Raw genomic sequence first — 20,481 nt, 5'->3', positions numbered from 1 at the left:
CATGTCATAATATGTTGTCCAGCAATTTAGTAGCTCTTTATGTTACATGTCTACACACAAGAAACACTGTAATTATCCTCTCTGTTATCATGGTTATACATGTAAAGCCAACTCGACTTATTGGAAATCTTGTACCATCCACTATCGTGGTGACCGTGCATTTTTCCCCATATTGCATCATACAGTCTTGTCCAGTCAATCTGTGCAAAGAAAATGACTTGACCTTGACAAAATTGTAACAAAATATTGTTTTTTCAATTATAATAATATAGTCTTGTAAATTACTGTTCAATCCTGCCAATGTACTTACATGTATGGCGTAATCGAAAAATAGTTCTGAACATGTTCTAAACAATTTATAAAAGAAGAAACTATAAATAACTAGTAAACTTGCAGGTACAACCATGTGTAAATCTCTTAGGTTATGCAAAATAGTATATCATCTCCCATGATTCAAATGAACAATGAAAATATTTAAACTTTTCATTGCCTCACCACTGTCTCATTGTCTCCATAGACTAAATTTCTTTTAGCTGCTAAGCAGAAAATACTGCTTATCAAATTTCTACGCTAAGCAAAAAATGGGTGGGGCACCAGTCACAACGGTGTACACCTTATAGACTTTTGGCTGGTAACCAATTTCTGCTAAGCATTATTTTTCTGTGCTTAGCAAGTTTTTTGCTTACAGGCTTAAAGCAGAACAAATTGCAGAACAATTTCCTGCTTAGCACAAATGAGCAGGATACCAGTCAAAAATGGTATGTGTGAAAAGGTATTTTAACTGGCAACCTTATTCTGCTAAGCACTTTTCTATTGTGCTTAGCTACTTTTGTGCTTTTAAATTAGTTAATGAAATTTGACACAGGATTGATGCTTACACGTTTTGGATCAGGACTGACTTCAGAAATCACTTATTTTTATGTTAATTGTACAATTGACAATATTAGAATGGCATGATATTTTATTATTTTTTTTTTTTTGAGATTTATTGAATTTGATGAGTTTTAACTTTTTGATTTGTGCACCCTTGACTTGTTCTAGTAGATAAAAAATTATACTTAACATTATTTGTTTGCGCATTTAAAAACAAATTGTATAATGTTGCATCTTCTCTATGATATTGGTGTCACCTTTTCTTCTGTAACTTCTTTTGCGTGTTATTGTACAATGTACTTTGTGCATGTTGATTTCAATTGCGTATTATTAGAAGACCCCAGCATAGGAGTGTGTATGGAAGGACTTCGCTTTTAATGCATTGCATCTTTCTGCGCTGACATTCATAAACTGTAACTTTTTTTCTGTTTTTTCTTTCTTCTGTTGTATCCACCATGTTTATTTGTTCATGCAACTGTAAAGTACAGTCTTTGGTGATCGGCACATGCATCATTACACAAATATTGACTGCTTCGAGTGGTCCGGGATCATTGAGGGAGTCGGAGTTTTAACCAAAGCATGAGTTAAAGCAGTCAATATTTGTTTTATAACACCCCAACAGGCTATTTATCATCCTCGCACATGTAATGTTCGTACGCGCGTTTCAGATACACAGATGCACAACTGATTGGCTTCGAGGTGGGTAAAAAGACGTCTGGGTACTGCACGCTGTGTGATAGTCCTTGGACTATCACATAGCAAATGATGCACTATCACACGACCGCCGTCTAGTAAAACTAAGACATATCATGTGACGCACTCTAAACCAATGAAAAGGCAGAATACTTGTAAGGGGTGTTACTATAGCATTTATCAACAACTCTGCTTAATTGCACCTTTTCGAATCTATTTCGTTTCCCCCTGAATCTTCTTGTCAAATTGATTCTTAACGAGTTACTAATAAAAAGGGACTTAATGATTCTTTTTTTGTTTTTGATTTCCTTTCGTTACTTTCAGTTATTAAATTGAGAAGATTAGCATGGGCTCATGGGAAGTACAACTCCGAAGGTATATTATTATTTGACATTCTTCAGTATGTTTTGGCGCTTATTAACATTTCTTGCGGGACTGAGTACAATTAATTGACTTTTTCTGCTTTACAAACAAAACTTCATTTTGATGAATTTGGGAATCTTAAAATCTCTAACCACCCTATAGCATGTCATGGCCGAGTGGTTAAGAGCACCGGATTCAAGCTCTGGTGTTTGCTCAGCAGAGTGTGGGTTCGAATCCTGGTGGTGACACTTGCTAAACGTAAAGTTGGGGAGGTAGTGCTTTCTGCTCTACTGGCCAGGCTTTGGACTGATGATACCCAAGCCTACATCCGTATGGACTGTAAAAGGGGCAACCCTGTTTCAGCCCTAGGAGTAGGTGGCAATGGCCTCTGGAAAAAAAAATTGCAGCCCACACCTTGAAGTGGCCTTCAGGCCTTGTGTGTCTGGCAACTTTCATACAAAAAAAACCCCAAAATAAAACCACTGCATGCCTGATATTTCACAGGGGCTACAGAGACGATTTCCTCAATGCCCACTGGTAATTGCCTTGGTGCCCTTAAAATGCTCCAGGAGTAATACAATTTCCTCATAGGGTGTCCTATACCAGGGAGATAATGCCTTGGTGCCCTTCAAAAATGAAGCATACATGGCCTGAGATTTTCAAGTACTATATTGAAAATATTCTCCTAGTTATAATACATTTATTTCATTTATTGGACTATATGACAAAAAAGGGGGAATCTAGGTCATAGTGAAGTGCATCAAATCAATGAGTATGACACAGGAAAATTTTGATAATTACATTTATCTTCAAGTACGCGCCAATCCTCCAATCAGATTCGCAGAATGGAGTGGTGATAAAAACCTATATTGCACGGCTAATATCACTACCTGCGTCGTGTGTGTTCTATGTCACGCGCCAAGTTTGCTTGAAGATAATACGTTATCACACGCGCGCTCGTGGAAATACAGACAATATAGCGCGTCTGTGCCCATATCCAACTTGGCCTTCGGCCTCGTTGGATATGGGACGCAGAAGAGCTATATTTTTCCGTATTCCACTCGCGCTTGTAAAAATGCATAGGCTTAGTATCAAGTGAAACAATGAGAAATTTAGTGTACTACCACAAACATCATACATTGTGTGCACACAGCATCTCAAAAAGTATCCCATTACCACATGTAGTACAGTAGAATTTGATTTTGCGATACGGTACATGTCTGCATTGCAGTAAAATAAAAAATTCCCTTTTGTAATAGAGAAACAAAAGAAACGAGCACAAAATACATGACAAACGGAGAACAAGATAATAATTTGATTGGAGAGCAGCATTGAGTCAGGCAATATTATTCTGTGCTAAGCAAGTTTTGTTCTAACATGCTTTATGAAATTTGGCCATGGTTTTTTCGGCAGGTATTCTTATTTTGTTGTGATTAAGCATCTCTATAAAATGGGCGATAAATATTATAAAGTTTAAAAGAAACATAGGTTAATTATTATTACTTAAAGTTATTTTAGTCTCGTCATTTGCAGTTCTTTTTATATGCCCCTTTGGTGTGCAGCCTTATAGGAGCTACTTAAACACACAAATCTGCTTAGCTCAGAAATGTCTGGCTTAGCAGAATTAATTTACCACTCACTATTCTATTATGACGTGCATTAGTTGTGACTGGTGTCCTGCAAATTTATGCTTAGTAAATTAGCTTGCTGTCGGCCCATGCTTTGAAGGCAGCTTTACCAGTATTTACCACTTTCCACTATTGGTGATTTGTGCTCATTTATACAATTACTGAAGTTAATTTTTATGCTATTCCTTTGTGTATCAAAAGAAATAATTATCTTGTTTTCTGAGCATGAAAACTTAAAACTCTACGTGTTTGCCATACATTGTCTTTTTGAAAAAAGGTATCTTACCTGACATACTACATGTACATAACAAGTTCATCGCATTTAACTTTAGGTTAACATGTTTCAAATAATCCAACTTACAAACTTAAAGGGAAGGTACATGTTTGGTAATTACTCAAAACAAATATTAACTTAAAAACTGACTTGGTAACGAGCATTGGAGAGCTGTTAATAGTGTAAAACATTGTGAGAAACGGCTCCCTCTGAAGTAGCATAGATTTTAAGAAAGAGGTAATTTCTCACTAAAATGATAAAAGACTTATAGCCAGAAGTATTTTATTCCTATCTGAAAGCTCACAAATTCGTCCAACAAGGGTGATTTTTCTCTCATCATTTTCTCGCAACTTCGATGACCAATTTAGCTCCAATTTTCACAGGCTTGTTATTTTATGCTTATGTTGGGATACACCAAGTGAGCAGACTGACTTTGACAATTACCAACATGTACCTTCCCTTTAATCCAATCTACAATCAATATATTTGATTGTGCACAAAATCTGAGTACCTAAAATGACGAAGATTGTACCAAGTTGCTTGGTGTTTTTAGTGAGAACTAAAGTATCAGATTTCATTTGGTCCTCCATAAAACAACATTGTGCCTTCCCCTTTAATGTTTTTTTTGATAAGCAATATCCTTGAACCAAATCAAATATTATTTAAAAGAGACAACAAAGTTTTTTTCCCCTCCTTTGTTTTGCTAACCAGTTGACCTTTATCCTCCAAAATATATTGAATAAATTTGCTTTTATTTCACTACCAAACATGCCAAAGCTTTATACTTTACTTTCAACCAGTCATGCCAGTGGGGCGTTGTTTTGTTTGACGAGTTGCTTTTCTCATTGCTACAATTCTGTTTGTCGTTTTTGGGCGTCCAGCTTTGGTTTTTCACGGAAGGCTTGTTTTAAGTGAAGTGTGGCTTTTATTAATGACCAAATAATTTTATGGTGAGTTGTGATGACTGGAAATCGGTAAAGGTCTTCACTATTATGATTATTGATAGAGTTAAATATGCAGTGTTGTGTGGGATTGTGTTCTCCGGTGCTCATAAGTAAGTAGTAAACTGGCGAATTTATTGTTGAGCATCATTATTGTCTGAAAAAGACTATCAATTAACAGGTTATGTAATTTCCTTTACAGTTTTGTGATTCATTTGTGGTTTTGGGTGTGCATAACATGTTTGGAGATTAACTTTCAGTCGATGTTGATCATCTTTTATTGTTTGTTTGTTTGTTTACTTAAGATGTTTTGTGTTCACCTGATTGTACACTTTGAGCTTTTGAAAAGAGGTGAGAAGGAAATCCACATTGTAGTATTTTTCCTTGAAGGGCAAAATATAAGCCATTTTGAGGAATATTAATTTTGGTTTTTACCCATACACCGATGTGTGTTAGCACTGTCTGCTCAGTACTTTCCCCGAGTCCTGTGAATAAACATCACAGGCATGTTACTCGGGTGGGATTTGAACCCACGACCCTTGCAATTCTAGAGCAGTGTCTTACCAACTAGACTACCGAGGTTGCCCGGGAGTAACATGCCTGTGAGATTTTTTCAAAGGACTCGGGAAAGTACTGAGTATACAGTGCTAACACACATCGGTGTATGGGTAAAAACCAAAAATTAATATTCTTTATCCCCGAGGCAAATTTAACATCTATTACATTTTGAGGAGCCTACTGTACAGGGCACTATTTGGTTTTGGGTAAATACGTCTGAATATACCCAAACCAGTGTACTCTTGCTGTGTTTTCACTTTGACGCAGCGCGTAGAGTGCATCAATGGACGCTCAGTGTGTAATCATAATTTGAATTTTTCGGGTGCGTGCACGCGGTCGCAGCGATTATGAAACGGCCTTATAATGTCCACTGTAAATTGTTTGATTGTTTGTTTTAATCCAATGTAAAATGTATCGTTAGTGTTTGTATTGATGATACGTGATTCATTTGTGAATAGTGGGTTGGTGTATGCATGTACATCATAGAGACGAAGTGTTATGCCTTCATGTCTCTCTGTTTGCAACCCAACCAACATGACCTTCATAAGACCATGGAGGTAGAAATTATTCGACCAAGGACTACGAAAAAAAGATATAATTGACTGTACAATGTACACTGCTGTAAACAATGTGCAGCATACATTGTACTAGTGCAGCATCTATCTTTAAATACAGCCTTAACAAAGAAAAGGGGTGTGTCTGTTTCTACCTCCATGATTAGACCATGGAGGTAGAAATCATCAGACCAAAGACTACCAAAAGATACTAGATGTATATTTTGTATTTGACTTTCAGTGTACATATTGCTGTAAACAATCCGAGCATACATGTACCAGTGCATCTATTTTTAAATACAGCCTTAACAAAGGAAAGGGGTGGGTCTGTTTGGACGCTTTGCTCAAAGTACACTCGCATTGTATTTAACTACATGTACTTTGAAGTTGATGGTTTGTGTACAAAGACTTCAGTAAACACCAATTAAGGGGTTCACTCGTAGGTGTCGCATGTTTAATTTCTTTCTTGGGAAAATAGTTTGCGCTGAATGTTTGTACAAAAGGAAATTTTCCCTTCCAACCCAAATTGTCTTGTGTTCAAAATTTATTTCTGTTGAGCTTGTCAAAATTTGGGCTCAATTGGTCATCGAAGTTGCAAGAAAATGATGAAAGAAAAAACACCCTTGTTGGACGAAATTGTGTGCTTTCAGATAGGAACAAAAGACTTCTAGCTAGAAGTCTTTTATTATTTTACTGAGAAATTACCTCTTTCTCAAAAACTTCATTACTTCGGAGGGAGTCGTTTCCCACAATGGTTTATATTATCAACAGCTCTCCAATGCTCGTTACCAAGTCAGTTTTAAAAGTTAATATTTGTTATGAGTAATTACCAAACATGTACCTTCCCTTTAAGCAGAAATTTGTGCCTAACTTCATAGAGCTGCTGTTAAGCACATAAATAAACTAAGCAAAACAAATTAAGCTAACCAGAATAAGGTTACCAGCCAAAACACTATTTCACATGTACAATTTGTGACTGGTATCCTGCTAGTTTTTGCTCAGTAGGGTTTTATAAGCAGTATTTTCTGGTTTAAAAGAAACTCTGTGAAATTAGGCCCTTGTCTTTGACAATAACACTAAAGTGTCCAGTGGCTTTAACCTAGAGAGGCTGTTAATAAGGTGAGGTTATTGTGCAGAACCCGGTTATTCACAGTTAGCAAGTTTGATTCTTGTGTTTAAATGTAAGTTACATTACTGAATTTCTTGTTACTGACAATGGCTTTATGAATGTACTAAACTCTGCATGCAGTATTCATGTAGTGTGAACTGTGCAGAGCCTTGTTATTCACAGTTAGCAGGTTTGATTCTTGTGTTTAAAGGCAGTGGACACTATTAGTAATTACTCAAAATAATAATTGGCGTTAAACCTTACTTGGTGACGAGTAATGTGGAGAGGTTGATGGTATAAAACATTGTGAGAAACGGCTCCCTCTGAAGTGCCATAGTTTTAGAGAAAGACGTAATTTTCCACGAATTTGATTTCGAGACCTCAGATTTAGAACTTGAGGTCTCAAAATCAACCATCTAAAAGCACACAACTTCGTGTGACAATAGTGTTTTTTTTCTTTCATTATTATCTCGCAAGTTCGATGACCGATTGAGCTTAAATTTTCACAGGTTTGTTTTTTTATGCTTATGTTGAGATACACCAACTGTGAAGGCTAGTCTTTGACAATTACCAATAGTGTCCACTGCCTTTAAATGTAAATTACATTACTGAATTTCTTGTTACTGTCAATGGCTTTATGAATGTACTATAGACTCTGCATGCAGCATACATGTAGTGTAAATTGTGTACGCAGTGCTTAGTGCAGTGTGGCTTGCTCTGCCCAGAATTCTGAACTGATTATGTGTACAGCAGATCGTATGCCCTGCTGTGTAGTACGTTCACAGTAGGCGAGGTCGGGTGATGGCTGGTTTGTTATGATGTGGGGTGATGTAGAATACATATGAGGTGAGGGTTAGGGTGTGGCTGTATTGTGCAGTGCTGTGTTTTTCTGTGGGTTTTAAAGTGGCATTCCGCAGCATGTAGTCTTGCATTGAAAGCAAAGTACATTTGTTATTCTCTTTCTCTATGATTGGAAAGAAGTGTTTATCAGTTACTGCAACTGTAGTAATAATAATACTACTCAATTTATATAGTGCCTAATTGTAGTTATCTCTAGGCGCTTTATAAAGTATATCAAATAAATAATATATGTTAAATATTTACAGTTGTCTTTGTATGGTACGCGTATCAATATCAGAGCAACATTTATCAACGTTTATGTACGTACAAAATGATTGACCAACGCGTTAATTTCCATGCTTTTTCCTCTCAAACACTCTCGTTTTTTCCTCAGATCTCGATATCATGCCTTATTTTGTGTTGTGTTTGAAAAGATACTGGATGGCTTGAAATACACTTAAAACATTTCCGTTCAAACAATTTATTTTTATTTTTTCCAAACTGGAAAATTTCTCACAACTTCAAGGACCAATTGCGTTCAAATTTTCACAGGTTTGTTATTTGATGCATGTTGAGATACACTAAGTGAGAAGACTGGTCTTCGACAATTACCAATAGTGACCAGTGTCTTTAAAGGGTGGCTGCAGTGTTGTTTTTTTAAATTTAAATGATTAAATATGACTTTTTAAACCTGAATTATTTTTGTTTATTTTTATTAAATGCGCAAGTATTTTAAAAATGGTTTTCAAGAGATTAGGGGAACCCACCCCGCCCCTAAAAGGGAGCCTTCAATTGCATAAACGTGACGTCATGTCGGGAACCCGAGCCTTCGGGCCCCCTGGCTGTGTGCATATAGAGACGTGTGCAATGTGTGGCCTGGTACCTAGGCGCGCGTAGTCTCTTTTTGCCGATGATATGTTTGAATTCCTGACGTGACGTCGATGGTAGGAGGGCGGTAACAGTCCACAAAGGGGGGGGGCATGACTTGTTCGCTAATTACGCAAGTGAGATATGTCGGGAAAAAAAACCCCCCTCATTTTATTGATGTACAATACATATTTCAGAAATAAATGACAGCAAAATTAACTGTTTTATTTGAATTCACTGCAGCATCCCTTTAATATGCATTCAGATAAGGCTAGTTGTGATGTCATAGAAGACCCTTCTTTTTTATGAATTATTCATGATCCTGGGATGAGATTTATGTCAAAATACACCATGATTAATTTAGATGCTGGTCATGAATAGTGCTGGGCGAATAGTGAAATTTTGTTATTCGGATACCGCTGGCCAACTATCCGAAATTAACCGGATACTCAAATAATTTTTTTCGCCACGAGAGGGCGCTATTAAAAAAAAATATTTGAAATTTTTTTTTTTTTGCCAATAGAGGGCGCTGTTCGTTTGTGAATGAGATCTTATGGGCGGATTGATATTAGTTTTAGACAGTGTCACTCAGTTCATTCATAAAAATGACCAGATCTAATTTAAAGATGGCAATTTGCTTTTTCTTTTGATCGTGATTGACTCTACGTGAAGGAAAACTTGTGTAATCTTTGGACAAATCACGTCAGAAATGTCATTGTTTTAACTCTTCACGGAGGTGAGCATAGTTAAATACTTAATTTATACTGTTTTATGCTGTCTTAACAGAAGTTTCATATGGATTCAGACGAAACATTTATATCCGTTGTCGCCCGACGTCCGCGGATATTCGGATAGTTAAAGAATATCCGGTTACTTGGTTGTTATTACAGAATTATCCGGTTTGTACACAGGTATTTGCGCCCTATGCGGATATCCGGTTAAGAAAAAAAAGGCATTCGCGGTTACTGATAGGAAAACCTATTCGCCATTAACCGGATATTCGAATAATTCGCCCAGGCCTAGTCATGAATAATTCAGTGTGCTACAGGAAGCAATCGGAGAGTAGTGCAGGCTGCATGGGCGTGGCACCCATTGTCAGCTGGGATATGCATGGAAGGACAATGGTGTCAGGGATTTTTCGGAAATGCAATCAGTAATTTGTTTGAACAAATTTTCGATTGAGTCCAGATATGTTGTTTTTTTGGTTGGAATGGCATCAATATTTAAAGAAATCTTTATTTAGAAGTTTAGCATGGAATTATTCATCAGTTCATTTAAAAATATAGTTAGTAAAAGTGATAGTCTCTATAGAAAACCCTGATGCTGACACGTGGCCATACATAACACTAACTGGTAGTGACTGTACATGTACTATAGGGCCTACATGTACATGGACATAGTACGGTAATAAGCAGTTCATACATCCTCGGTCATTTGGAGGCATACACATGTATACAAAAGGAAGCAGAAGAACTGATAGTGACGGTACATAACATGATAACTGATATTACAACATGGTAACTGATACTATAACATGGAAACTGATACTTTAACATGGTAACTGATACTATAAATAACACGCTAACTGATATTATAACATGGTAACTGATACTATAATATGGTACAGATAATATGGTACAGATAATATGGTACAGATAATATGGTACAGATAATATGGTACAGATAATATGGTACAGCTAACTGATATTATAACATGTTAACTGATACTATAATATGGTAACTGATACTATAATATGGTACAGATAATATGGTACAGATAATATGGTACAGATAATATGGTACAGATAATATGGTACAGCTAACTGATATTATAACATGGTAACTGATACTATAATATGGTACAGATAATTAAAAGCAGCGATTAAAATTAACACAGTAACTGAAAACAACAAAGACAATGGTTTACATTTGAACTCTGTAGCAAAACAAAACCGAAACAAAAATAATGCAAAATAGTCGAGAATAGTGACAGATGGAGGACTGTGTGTTTGCACCAAAATCTTGTCATGTTCAACAGGTTAGGTCATATTTACACACACAATATACAATTCTGTTTGTTGGATTGTTTATCGTAATTAATAATTTTGTTTATTTTTCTTATTTCTTCTTTGTGCAGATCAAGTATATAATGCATGCGACCAGTGTATGAAAACGTTTTGGTAAGTATTATCTTCAACCAAATTGTATTTATATAATCAATGCATCCGGAATCATGATGTTTGCTTTACCCCTACTCCAATGTGTGATTTAACACTGTACACAGACCTGATACTTCACACGGAGGCAACGCGGGCGATTGCCTCCATGCCCCCTGGACATTGCCTTGGTGCCCTCTGAAAAATCGCCAGTCGCAATTTACAATTCTTTTATAGAAGGGTGCCCTTTACCAAGGAGATAATGCCTTGGTGCCCTTTCCCTTTCAAAATTGAATTATTCAGGCCTGCAGTGTAAAGTATACTCTCTGATTTCCTCAGGAAAATCTCTTTCCTGCTAGAACACTGAGCATGCCTAGTGTTGAAAAGCCTGCTCGAATTCTGTAATGCGCCACGGTCACCACAAACAATTTAGTAGATTGCTTCAAACTTGCCTCGCGTTGATAACGCCAAGCATGATGATCAACTTTGTTGTGAACGTGCGTTCGTGATAAATTAAGTGATGTTTGAGGAAAATATCAATTAACAAATTCCAAAATTAATTTTCAATTATTAACACCTCCCCCCTATTTAATATCATCCACATGGTTTTGAAGGATGCACTTTGCCTGTAGCCTGCAGTATGATATCATGTGCGGAGATTAAAATTTACTCTGGGCCATGGGCCTGAGGCCAGTCATCTTAGCGTCGGGCCAGTAAACTCATTTAACCGGACAAGTCCGGTGGTCTTGTGGTTTGAGGGGAATAATAATTCAGACAGATCTACCAAGTCTAACGAATTAGGCGAAGACACAACAGGCAGAAGAAGTGAGCGGAAGATTTTGGACATCACTTTTAGTCGATTTTCTTTTTATTTGGAAGGAAATAATCTTACACAATCGTACCTCCACATTAACCATCAGCATCTCCTGTGTACCTCATGTGAGTTTTAATTATTCTGAAGAGGTTTTTGATGCATTTTGGAATACCTTTTGCATTTCTGCAATTTTTTTTATTTAAAAAAAATAAAAAAGGTTGGGTGGCGATTTCGAAACCTTCAAAAACTGGCAAATTTTTTTTTCCGATGGGGGGGGGGGGGGGCTGGCTTTGAAAAATCTCACGCATAGCTGGCCTCTGGACTTGGCATCTCTGCATGTACATGTGTACCTCACTGTGTAATGGTTAGACTGCAGCCGTAGGACTTGCAATTACAAGGTTGTGGGTTCCAGTCCTAAAGCTAACCACTGATTTCACAATGACTAGAATAAGTATTCGTCTACGAGTAGTTTCTGAATCACGATTTCTTGATGTGTCCAATTCATGATTATAGACGTTAAACCAATGTTTGTATGAGAGAGATTAGCCGTTGCCAGCTTGGTGTTTATATCCCCTTGTGGGAGTTTGCCGAGTTCCCTTAACAGGAAGATATCTAAACAAATAAACAAAGAAACAGTAAGCACCAGAAGGTTAGCTTGCCTTTTCAGTAAGCAGCGCCATGGAAATGGTAATCACACAGTACATGTAAGCACAAAAGCGGTCGGTAAGCAGCTCTACTTGTCTGAAATTTGGCCCTGCCCTGTTGTTGCACATTCCATTTTCAATATCCTGGCTAACTTTGCATTATGTAGCGTTGTGATTTTAAAAAGCATGCTTAAAGTGGACAAATTCTGTTTGTGCATGGCAGACTTATAGTTAAAAAAGAATCGTGATGTAACTGTCGACCATAAACATGCCAGAATGTGTATTGCTGACTTTGCATTCATTATATGGTGGTTTTAAAGCACGCCTAAAATGATCAAATTCTGTTTGTGCATGGCAGACTTGTAGTTAAAAAGCTCTGAGGATGTGTAACTGTCGACCATAAACATGCCACTGCTGACTGTATGCACACACCCTGTCATTACGTGCATCTTCTGTGTGAAAAACAGATACATGAAACGGCTATTTAATTCCACAAGAGACTCATCGCCACAAAGCGACCTTGCTCATATTTCCTCTCAATTATCAACCGTGCGGTGCTTAGAGCGGTGTAACTTCCCCACCCTTCCACCCCCCCCCCTCTTCGATCTGAAAACAAAACTTGCTGATACACCACTGTGCACCCCTTGACAGCTGGCAGTGAGCCACACGCAATTGCACATTGTTAATGTTCACGCCCGTTTTAAAGATGGGTTTCTGCATGCGTAACTGAAGTTAGGTTTCTGCATGCGTAACTGTGAGATTTCATTTCATAACATTCTTCACCTGCCTGTGCCCAGTGTGTGACCACGGTGGGCGGTGCCAAGCGGGCCTGCCCAGAAACTAACAAATTTTACTCAGCACTCCGAGCAAATGTACCCAGCACAGATTTCCCCTAGATTGCACTTCAGCAATGATGGCCCCATAATCTAAACATGAATAATTTTGTTGAACCACTCGCCAACGGTGGACTAAAAGGCAGTGGACACTATTGGTAATTACTCAAAATAATTATTAGCATAAAACCTCACTTGGTAACGAGTAATGGGGAGAGGTTGATAGTATAACACATTGTGAGAAACGGCTCCCTGAAGTGACATAGTTTTCGAGACCTCAAGTGTAGAACTTGAGGTCTCGAAATCAAGCATCTGAAAGCACACAACTTCGTGTAACAAGGGTATTTTATTCTTTCATAGTTTTCTCACAACTCCGATGACCGATCAAGCTCAAACTTTCACAGGTTTGTTATTTTATGCATATGTTGAGATACACCAAGTGAAAAGACTGGTCTTTGACAATTGCCAACTGTGTAAACTGTCTTTAATTGGATTTAGCTACAACACTGCCTGTACCCATCCCTATTAAAACAAATTCAGTCCTCAAACATTCATCTTTAGATCAGTGGCCCTCGTGTGGTCAAACACACCCCATAGTATTTTTGATTGTGTGATTGACATTGAGGTAAAGGAGGTGGGAGTTGAATACTAGCTTCCTCAAATTCATATCGCCACCCCTCCCCTTTTCTTTTAACCCTTTCATGTTTCATTTGCTTTAGTGATAAATTAATCTACCTGGCAAGTAGACACACACATGATGTTACCGCAAACCAAATATGTAGTGATACCTCACTCACCATGCAATGCCCCATATTGTTGTTGTTTACGAGTTCTTTTGCAAAATGGGACCCCCCCCAAACCCCCCCCCCCAAACCCCCCCCCAAACCCCCCCCCCCCAAAAAAAGCAAAAAAAAACAAAAAAAAAAACAGGTCACAATAGCACCCTCCAGAGTCCTCTTTTCAACTGAAGCCATTTGGCAGTACAGTCGTTATTTTTTGTTTTACAACAAATTCTTCTGAACCAGTTGCTGTTGGCTGGGTGGCACACGAGAGAGTTAACAAACCCACTACATCTAATACACTACCCGGTACCCCTTGTGTGTTGGCACAGTGCCGAACACAATGCGTTGTGCTTACATTGGGAGGTCCATAGTAAAGATTGGATTGGAGGTTGGAGACTGGATTCCACCTATCTGATATTCAGATCCCCACCCCTTCCTTTTCTATTAACAAACCCACTAATACACCACCCCGTACCCCTTATGTGTTTGCACAGTGCCTAATGCAATGCGGTGTGCTTATATGGTAGATTAAAGATAGAAGAGGTTCGAGACTGAATTCTACCTTTCTGAAATGCACATCCCCACCCCTCCCCTCTTCTACATGTATAAACAAACTCACACCACCCGTACCCATTACATGTGTTGACGCAGTGCCTAAACACAATGTGCTTGCAGTGGTAGGCCCATTTTGAAGATAGAGGCGGTTTGGGACTGAATTCTATAATGTGCCTTTCTCAAATTCAGATCCCCACCCCTCCTCTCTTCTATTAGCAAAACCACTAATAACACAACCCCATAACCCTTATGTGTTGGCGCAGTGCCAAATACAATGCAATGTGCTTACTTACATTGGTAGGCACATTTTGAAGATTGGAGTTGGAGTTTGGAGACTTAATTCTAGCTTTCTCAAATTCACATAATAATAAAATGCAACATTTATATAGCGCTTTATACATAGTGTTTCTAAGTGCTTTTCTATAAACAATCCCACTAATAAACCACCCCCTATCCTGTATGTGTTGGCGCAGTGCCGAATACAATGTGCTTGCCTTTGTAGGCCCATTTTAAAGACAGAGGGAGGGGGGGGTGGGTTTCTTCTTAAGTGGCTGAGAGAATGAATAGTCCGCGAAGCTGACACTCAGGAAGGAAGCAAAGTCTTGATTCGTCAAGCTTTCAATTAGAAACTCAATGTTTCCCCCTGCCGCTAGCAACTCTCATGACAGAGCCAATTGTCAGGCGGCTCTCGCTCCACTGATACATGTTCCGCCCTATTCCCGATGGGGGCCGTACACGTGGCCGTGTCCCTGCCCAAGCGCCAGCTCACTCCTCGCCCGCCCCGATGCTGGGTTCGTTCTGACCCACGCCTGACCTCACCCCTCGTAGTCCCAGGTGACCGAGGCCTACCGATTCTGTGCCTGGTTTGAGTTTAAGAGTGGCGCTTCTGGTGCCCGGTGCCCATCCATGGCAATTAACATCAAGTTTCACCCCTTAGAAAAACCCTGAAGGGAATTTTTTCTCCTCTCTCCATTTTGTGACAATGATGTGGTTAAGATTAAGGTATGTACATTGCGTTTAAAGGGTTTTGATACCTTTTTTGGCCATGACATGAATCCCTACTCACTGTGAATGAAGATACCATGGAGCAATTATCTAGTTTATTGCTCCGTGGTAAGTACATTGTATAATTTACCTGTCGAAGTTGACAATGATGTGGTTAAGACTAGGGTACATTATGTACAACGACTAAATAAGGGTTTTGATGTATCCTTTTGTAGATCACTAGTACTTAGTAGATGAAGTTTTGTGGCCATGACAAGTTGCTTATTTATCTTATAACACCCCTTGCAAAGATTCTGCCTGCTCATTGGTTTAGAGCGCGTCACATGACATGTCTTAGTTTTGCTACACGACGGTCGTCGGTTTGCCATGCGCTAGTCCGAAGACTAGCACATGGCGCCGTGCGCTAGTCCGACAGACTAGCACACGGCTTGGAGTACCCAGACGTCCGTTGCGTGTACGAGTATGATAAATTAATAGTCTGTAACCATTTCGGATTGCACGACACGACATGCAACACATTCAGCAAAAGTGTTTGCAATCTGTATTCGCGTCGTCCGTGGATTGTAGCATTCAGGTCTGTAACTTAATAATAATAGTACAGTATTTAGAAATGTTTGGGGTGTTATAAAACAAATATTGACTGCTTTTACTCGTGCAATGGTTAAAAACTATGACTCCCTCGGTGATCCCCGGAGCGTTCTATTTTCCCTCGGCTTCGCCTCGGGAAAACAGAACGCTACGGGGATTCGCCTCGGGAAAACAGAACGCTACGGGGATCACCTCGGGAGTCATAGTTTTAACCATAGCACTCGAAGCAGTCAATATTTGTATAATATTGGCCATGATTGGAAACACAAAGTCTTTCCTGTGGATCTTGCTAGGGCTTAAGGCCTACAACATTTCTTCCTGAGAATTTGACACAAAGGGTTTTGATACCCTTTGTAGATCAAGTTCTTAGCCGTGACATGAATCCCTACTCACTGTGAATGAAGATACTTTATATAATATAATTTACCTGTAGAAGTTTCAGCTTCATATATGTAAGTCATAAAGTTTTTGAAAAAAAGAAGTGAAGATCACAGAGCAATGTTTTCAGGAGAGCCGCGTAAATCCGTCATACATGTGCTATAAACAAGTTTGTCTCCTGAGACAAAAATAATTGTTGTGAATTTTGTTTACACTATCCACGAAAAAGTAAAGCACCTCGGCGAGTTATATTTGAAGGGAAGCTTTCTACTATCATTATCTTTAAACAGTGCAAGTTTAATGTGCAAAAATATCCAAACCCTTTAAAGCAAGATGCCCTGAGATGGAAGCTGTAGAGATGCAAACCATTAGGAAAGTGAAGTCTGTTAAATTGCCCAGACCTATTTTTTTATTAGATTTGGCTGAAAATGCGTGGTTGGATGCAAATTGGAGGTGACAGTTTGCATTAAATAACATGTAAGATTATTAATGCAGTATGATGGTAGCGAGATTTATACCCCCTGTGGTTGGGCATCAATCAGTTTGGGTTTATTTCCCTTCGAATCAACATGGTGGTTTAACAAAATTAGGCGATAAAAATAAGGTATTTTCTTGAAGTTGACGGACAAGTACTAAACCGTGACAGACGATGATGTTTATGTGTAGCATGGCAGGATAGCTAGAAATGAGAGGGCGTATTTGTATTAATGCCTGCCGTCGATTTCACAAAACTCTTCCTAACTTAAGACTAATCTTAGGACTTAGGACGAGTCTCAGCCCTGCACTATAGCATGCAGACCTTAAGATTAATCCTAAGTTAGGACGAGTTACTCGTCCTAACTCGAGATAAGACGAGTCCTAACTCTTTGTGAAATCGACCCCAGATCGTTTATATCATTGAAGAACAAAATGCATAGTTTAAATTGTTTTTGTTTTTTGTTCTCCAGGCAATTATGGAGGCAATTTCCTCCATCATGCCCCCGGTCATTGTCTGGGTGCCCCTTTAAATGTTCCAATAGAAATTTCCTCAAAGAGGTGCCCTTTACTATGAAGAAAATGATGCTTTGGTAAAAGGACTTTTTCAGATAAAACATTCAGTCTTCCCCTCGAGGGTCTTTTTTGATGGCTCAGCAGCCGTGTTCACAAAACGCTAAGATTAATCTGAGTTAAGACGGGCAACCCATGCTAACTTAGGACGAGTTCAATGCGTCTTAACGTCTTCGGATGCGGAAGTTTAACTCGTCCTAAGCCCTAAGTTTAATCCCAAGTTAGGAAGAGTTTGGTGAGATCGTCTGCTGCTCCTGGAAGCAAAGAATTGGGCCTTATGGAAGCAAGTAATGTAACTCTGCGCCTTTGTCAAGCAAATTTCACGGGTGAGTAGGGAGTTTGTTATTGTGCGCATGCAATGATACTCCACATCACTAAGCACAGCTACATGTAGCGCAGAAATTTGGTGGGTGCACTCTTAGTGGAGAAAGGTTGTAAGGGCATAATTCGTCGGTAAGCAGAGCCATGAAATTGGGCTCTGCATGTCATCACAACAGAATGAGGGCTGAGGAAAAAATACCCCTCTCTTGGCTACTTAGAAATCTTCCAGGCCCAAGTAATCCATTGTTGTTGTTATGATGTATTATTATTTTTATTATTATTTTCTTGGTGCTGACATCCAAATGGATCACCACTGCCTGTAGTAATCCATTTCCACGAAAGACAGTAAGTAAGCCCAGTCTGATTGAAGTGCTAGGTGAGGGTACCTCCCGACACAAATACGTGTTATTCAATAAATCATAGTGTAGGGTGCCTTGATAAACATTGAGGTAATTACATGAGTGAGCTCTTACCGGATCAGATGATTTATCGTAAGGGTCTTGGTTAGTGTCATCTTAAAGGCACTGGATACTATTGTTAATTACTCAAAATAAGTGTCAGCATAAAAACTTACTTGTTAAAGGGAAGGTACGGTGTACATGTTTGGTAATTACTCAAAACAAATATTAACTTAAAAACTGACTAGGTAACGAGCATTGGGGAGCTATTGGTAGTATAAATCATTGTGGGAAACGACTCCCTCTGAAGTAATGTAGTTTTTGAGAAAGAGGTAAATTCTCACTAAAATAATAAAAGACTTCTAGCTAGAAGTCTTTTATTCCTATCTGAAAGCACACAAATTCGTCCAACAAGGGTGTTTTTTCTCTCATCACTTTCTCGCAACTTCGATGACCAATTGAGTTCAAATTTTCACAGGCTTGTTTTTTTATGCTTATGATGGGATACACCAAGTGAGGACACCGGTCTTTGACAATTACCAAACGTGTACCTTCCCTTTAACAAGCAACTTGGAGCTGTTGATAGTATAAAACGTTGTGATAAACAAGTCCCTTAGAAGTATCATAGTTTTTGAGAAAGAGGTAGTTTCTCACTTTTTATAAGGCATCTAAAAGCACACATATTATTTGTGCAACAAGGGTGTTTTTGATTTCATTATTCTCTTGCAACTTCGATGACCATTTGAGTCAAAATTTTCACAGTTTGTTTTTTATGCATTGTTGGTATACACCAAGTGAGAGTACTGTTCTTTGACAATATTTAATACCAAAGGTGGCCAGTGCCTTTAAATTTCTCTCTTTGCGCTAAACTTTTTTCTTCTACTTTCATTGCAATTATCCGGAAGAGCTTGGCATTGGTTACCCCGATTAATACCCACTTGTACGTCGTTACCACCTGTGATTAAACTTTCTGCTCAGTTCCTCTTCATGCGGCGTGGATTAATTAAAGAAGTGCAAAGTCTGGTGTTTTTGTGATGAATGTTTTGGTGTTGCGGTGTGACGTTGGATCTTGTGAAAATTTGAAGTGAGTTCTGTCACTGTTGATACTTGTACATGATGCAGGCCTTGTGTTAATTTTGTCTCTTGAGTAGGCCTTTTGGCCTACATGATCGCTTTACCCTCTCTGTGCTTCCCTCAACCAACCTGCAGTATAGGGTGTGGGGTTTGTGTAATGGTATTCTCACGTTTAAAGCCATTTGACACTTCCGGTAAACAGTGTTGTCCAAAGGCCCACACTTTGTGTGTCACAACTTATATATATAAAATAACAAACCTGTGAAAATTTAGGCTCAATTGGTCATCGGAGTCGGGAGAAAATAACGGGAAAACCCACCCTTGTTTCTGCACGTTTCGGCGGGTCATGACACGTGTTTAAAATAAATCTGTAATTCTCGATATCGAGAATTGATAATTGTTTTAATGTTTTCTCAAAAAGTAAAGCATTTCATGGAATAATATTTCAAGAAAGTCTTTCACCATGACCTTCTGTAAACCCTGTAAGTTATTTGTAAATCTGTAAACTTTTTTTTTTTCTGATCCGAAAAGTGTATAATGGCTTTAATACCCACTTGTACGTCGTTACCACCTGTGATTAAGCTTTCTGCTCAGTTCCCCATCATGCGGCGTGGATTAATTAAAGAAGTGCAAAGTCTGGTGTTTTTGTGATGAATGTTTTGGTTTTGCAGTGTGACGTTGGATCTTGGGAAGTGAGATCTGTCACTGTTGATACTTGTACATGTTTCAGGTCTTGTGATAACTTTGTCTCTTGAGTAGGCCTCGTAGCCTCTATGATCACTTGCTATGGAAGTGTTGAATACTGAATAGGCTTCCAAACAACTCGATCAAGTAAGCTACATGTACATGTATTGTACATTCTTTCCTGAAAACCAGTGAGTTTAATATCCTTTACTCTTCTTCTCACTTCCTGTAGCCCCGGTCTAGTAATCGGCCCTCTTTGAGGTGGAGTCGGTGTACTGGTATCTTTCCTCTGTCTCCTTCTACCTTTAGGACCTTTGTTCGAATCTCGCTGTGGCACTACATGTATGTGCACTGGAATAATAATCTTGGGTTTTCCTCCCACGTCTAAAACTGAAACTTCCTTCCTTGTCTTCTCTAGATGGTGTATAAATGTGTATTGGTACACATCTTCCCTTGCCTTCCACATTTAGGACCCTGGTTCGAATCTCACTGGGCACTACATG

General features: G+C 38.7%; 1 protein-coding gene across 8 annotated transcripts in view; it reads left to right on the top strand.

Moving 5' to 3' along the window:
• LOC139935833 (uncharacterized) overlaps window positions 1-20,481 on the top strand; it is a 107,887-nt gene that overhangs the window by 4,753 nt on the left and 82,653 nt on the right. For 5 of the 8 annotated variants that reach the window (XM_071930431.1, XM_071930436.1, XM_071930435.1 and 2 more), the window contains exons 2-3: window positions 1,891-1,941; window positions 10,837-10,879. In XM_071930431.1, coding sequence (XP_071786532.1) covers window positions 1,891-1,941; window positions 10,837-10,879 — 94 coding nt within the window. Of the gene's footprint in view, window positions 1-1,890; window positions 1,942-4,734; window positions 4,886-10,836; window positions 10,880-20,481 lie in introns of those variants that run through there. The other 3 variants (XM_071930432.1, XM_071930438.1, XM_071930433.1) reach the window with 2 other exon arrangements.

The sequence above is a fragment of the Asterias amurensis genome, chromosome 4 (genome assembly GCF_032118995.1).
Source record: "Asterias amurensis chromosome 4, ASM3211899v1".
Lineage (NCBI taxonomy): Eukaryota > Metazoa > Echinodermata > Asteroidea > Forcipulatida > Asteriidae > Asterias > Asterias amurensis.
The sequence above is the reverse complement of the archived record's forward strand: the minus strand, read 5'-3'. Positions and strand labels throughout refer to the sequence as shown.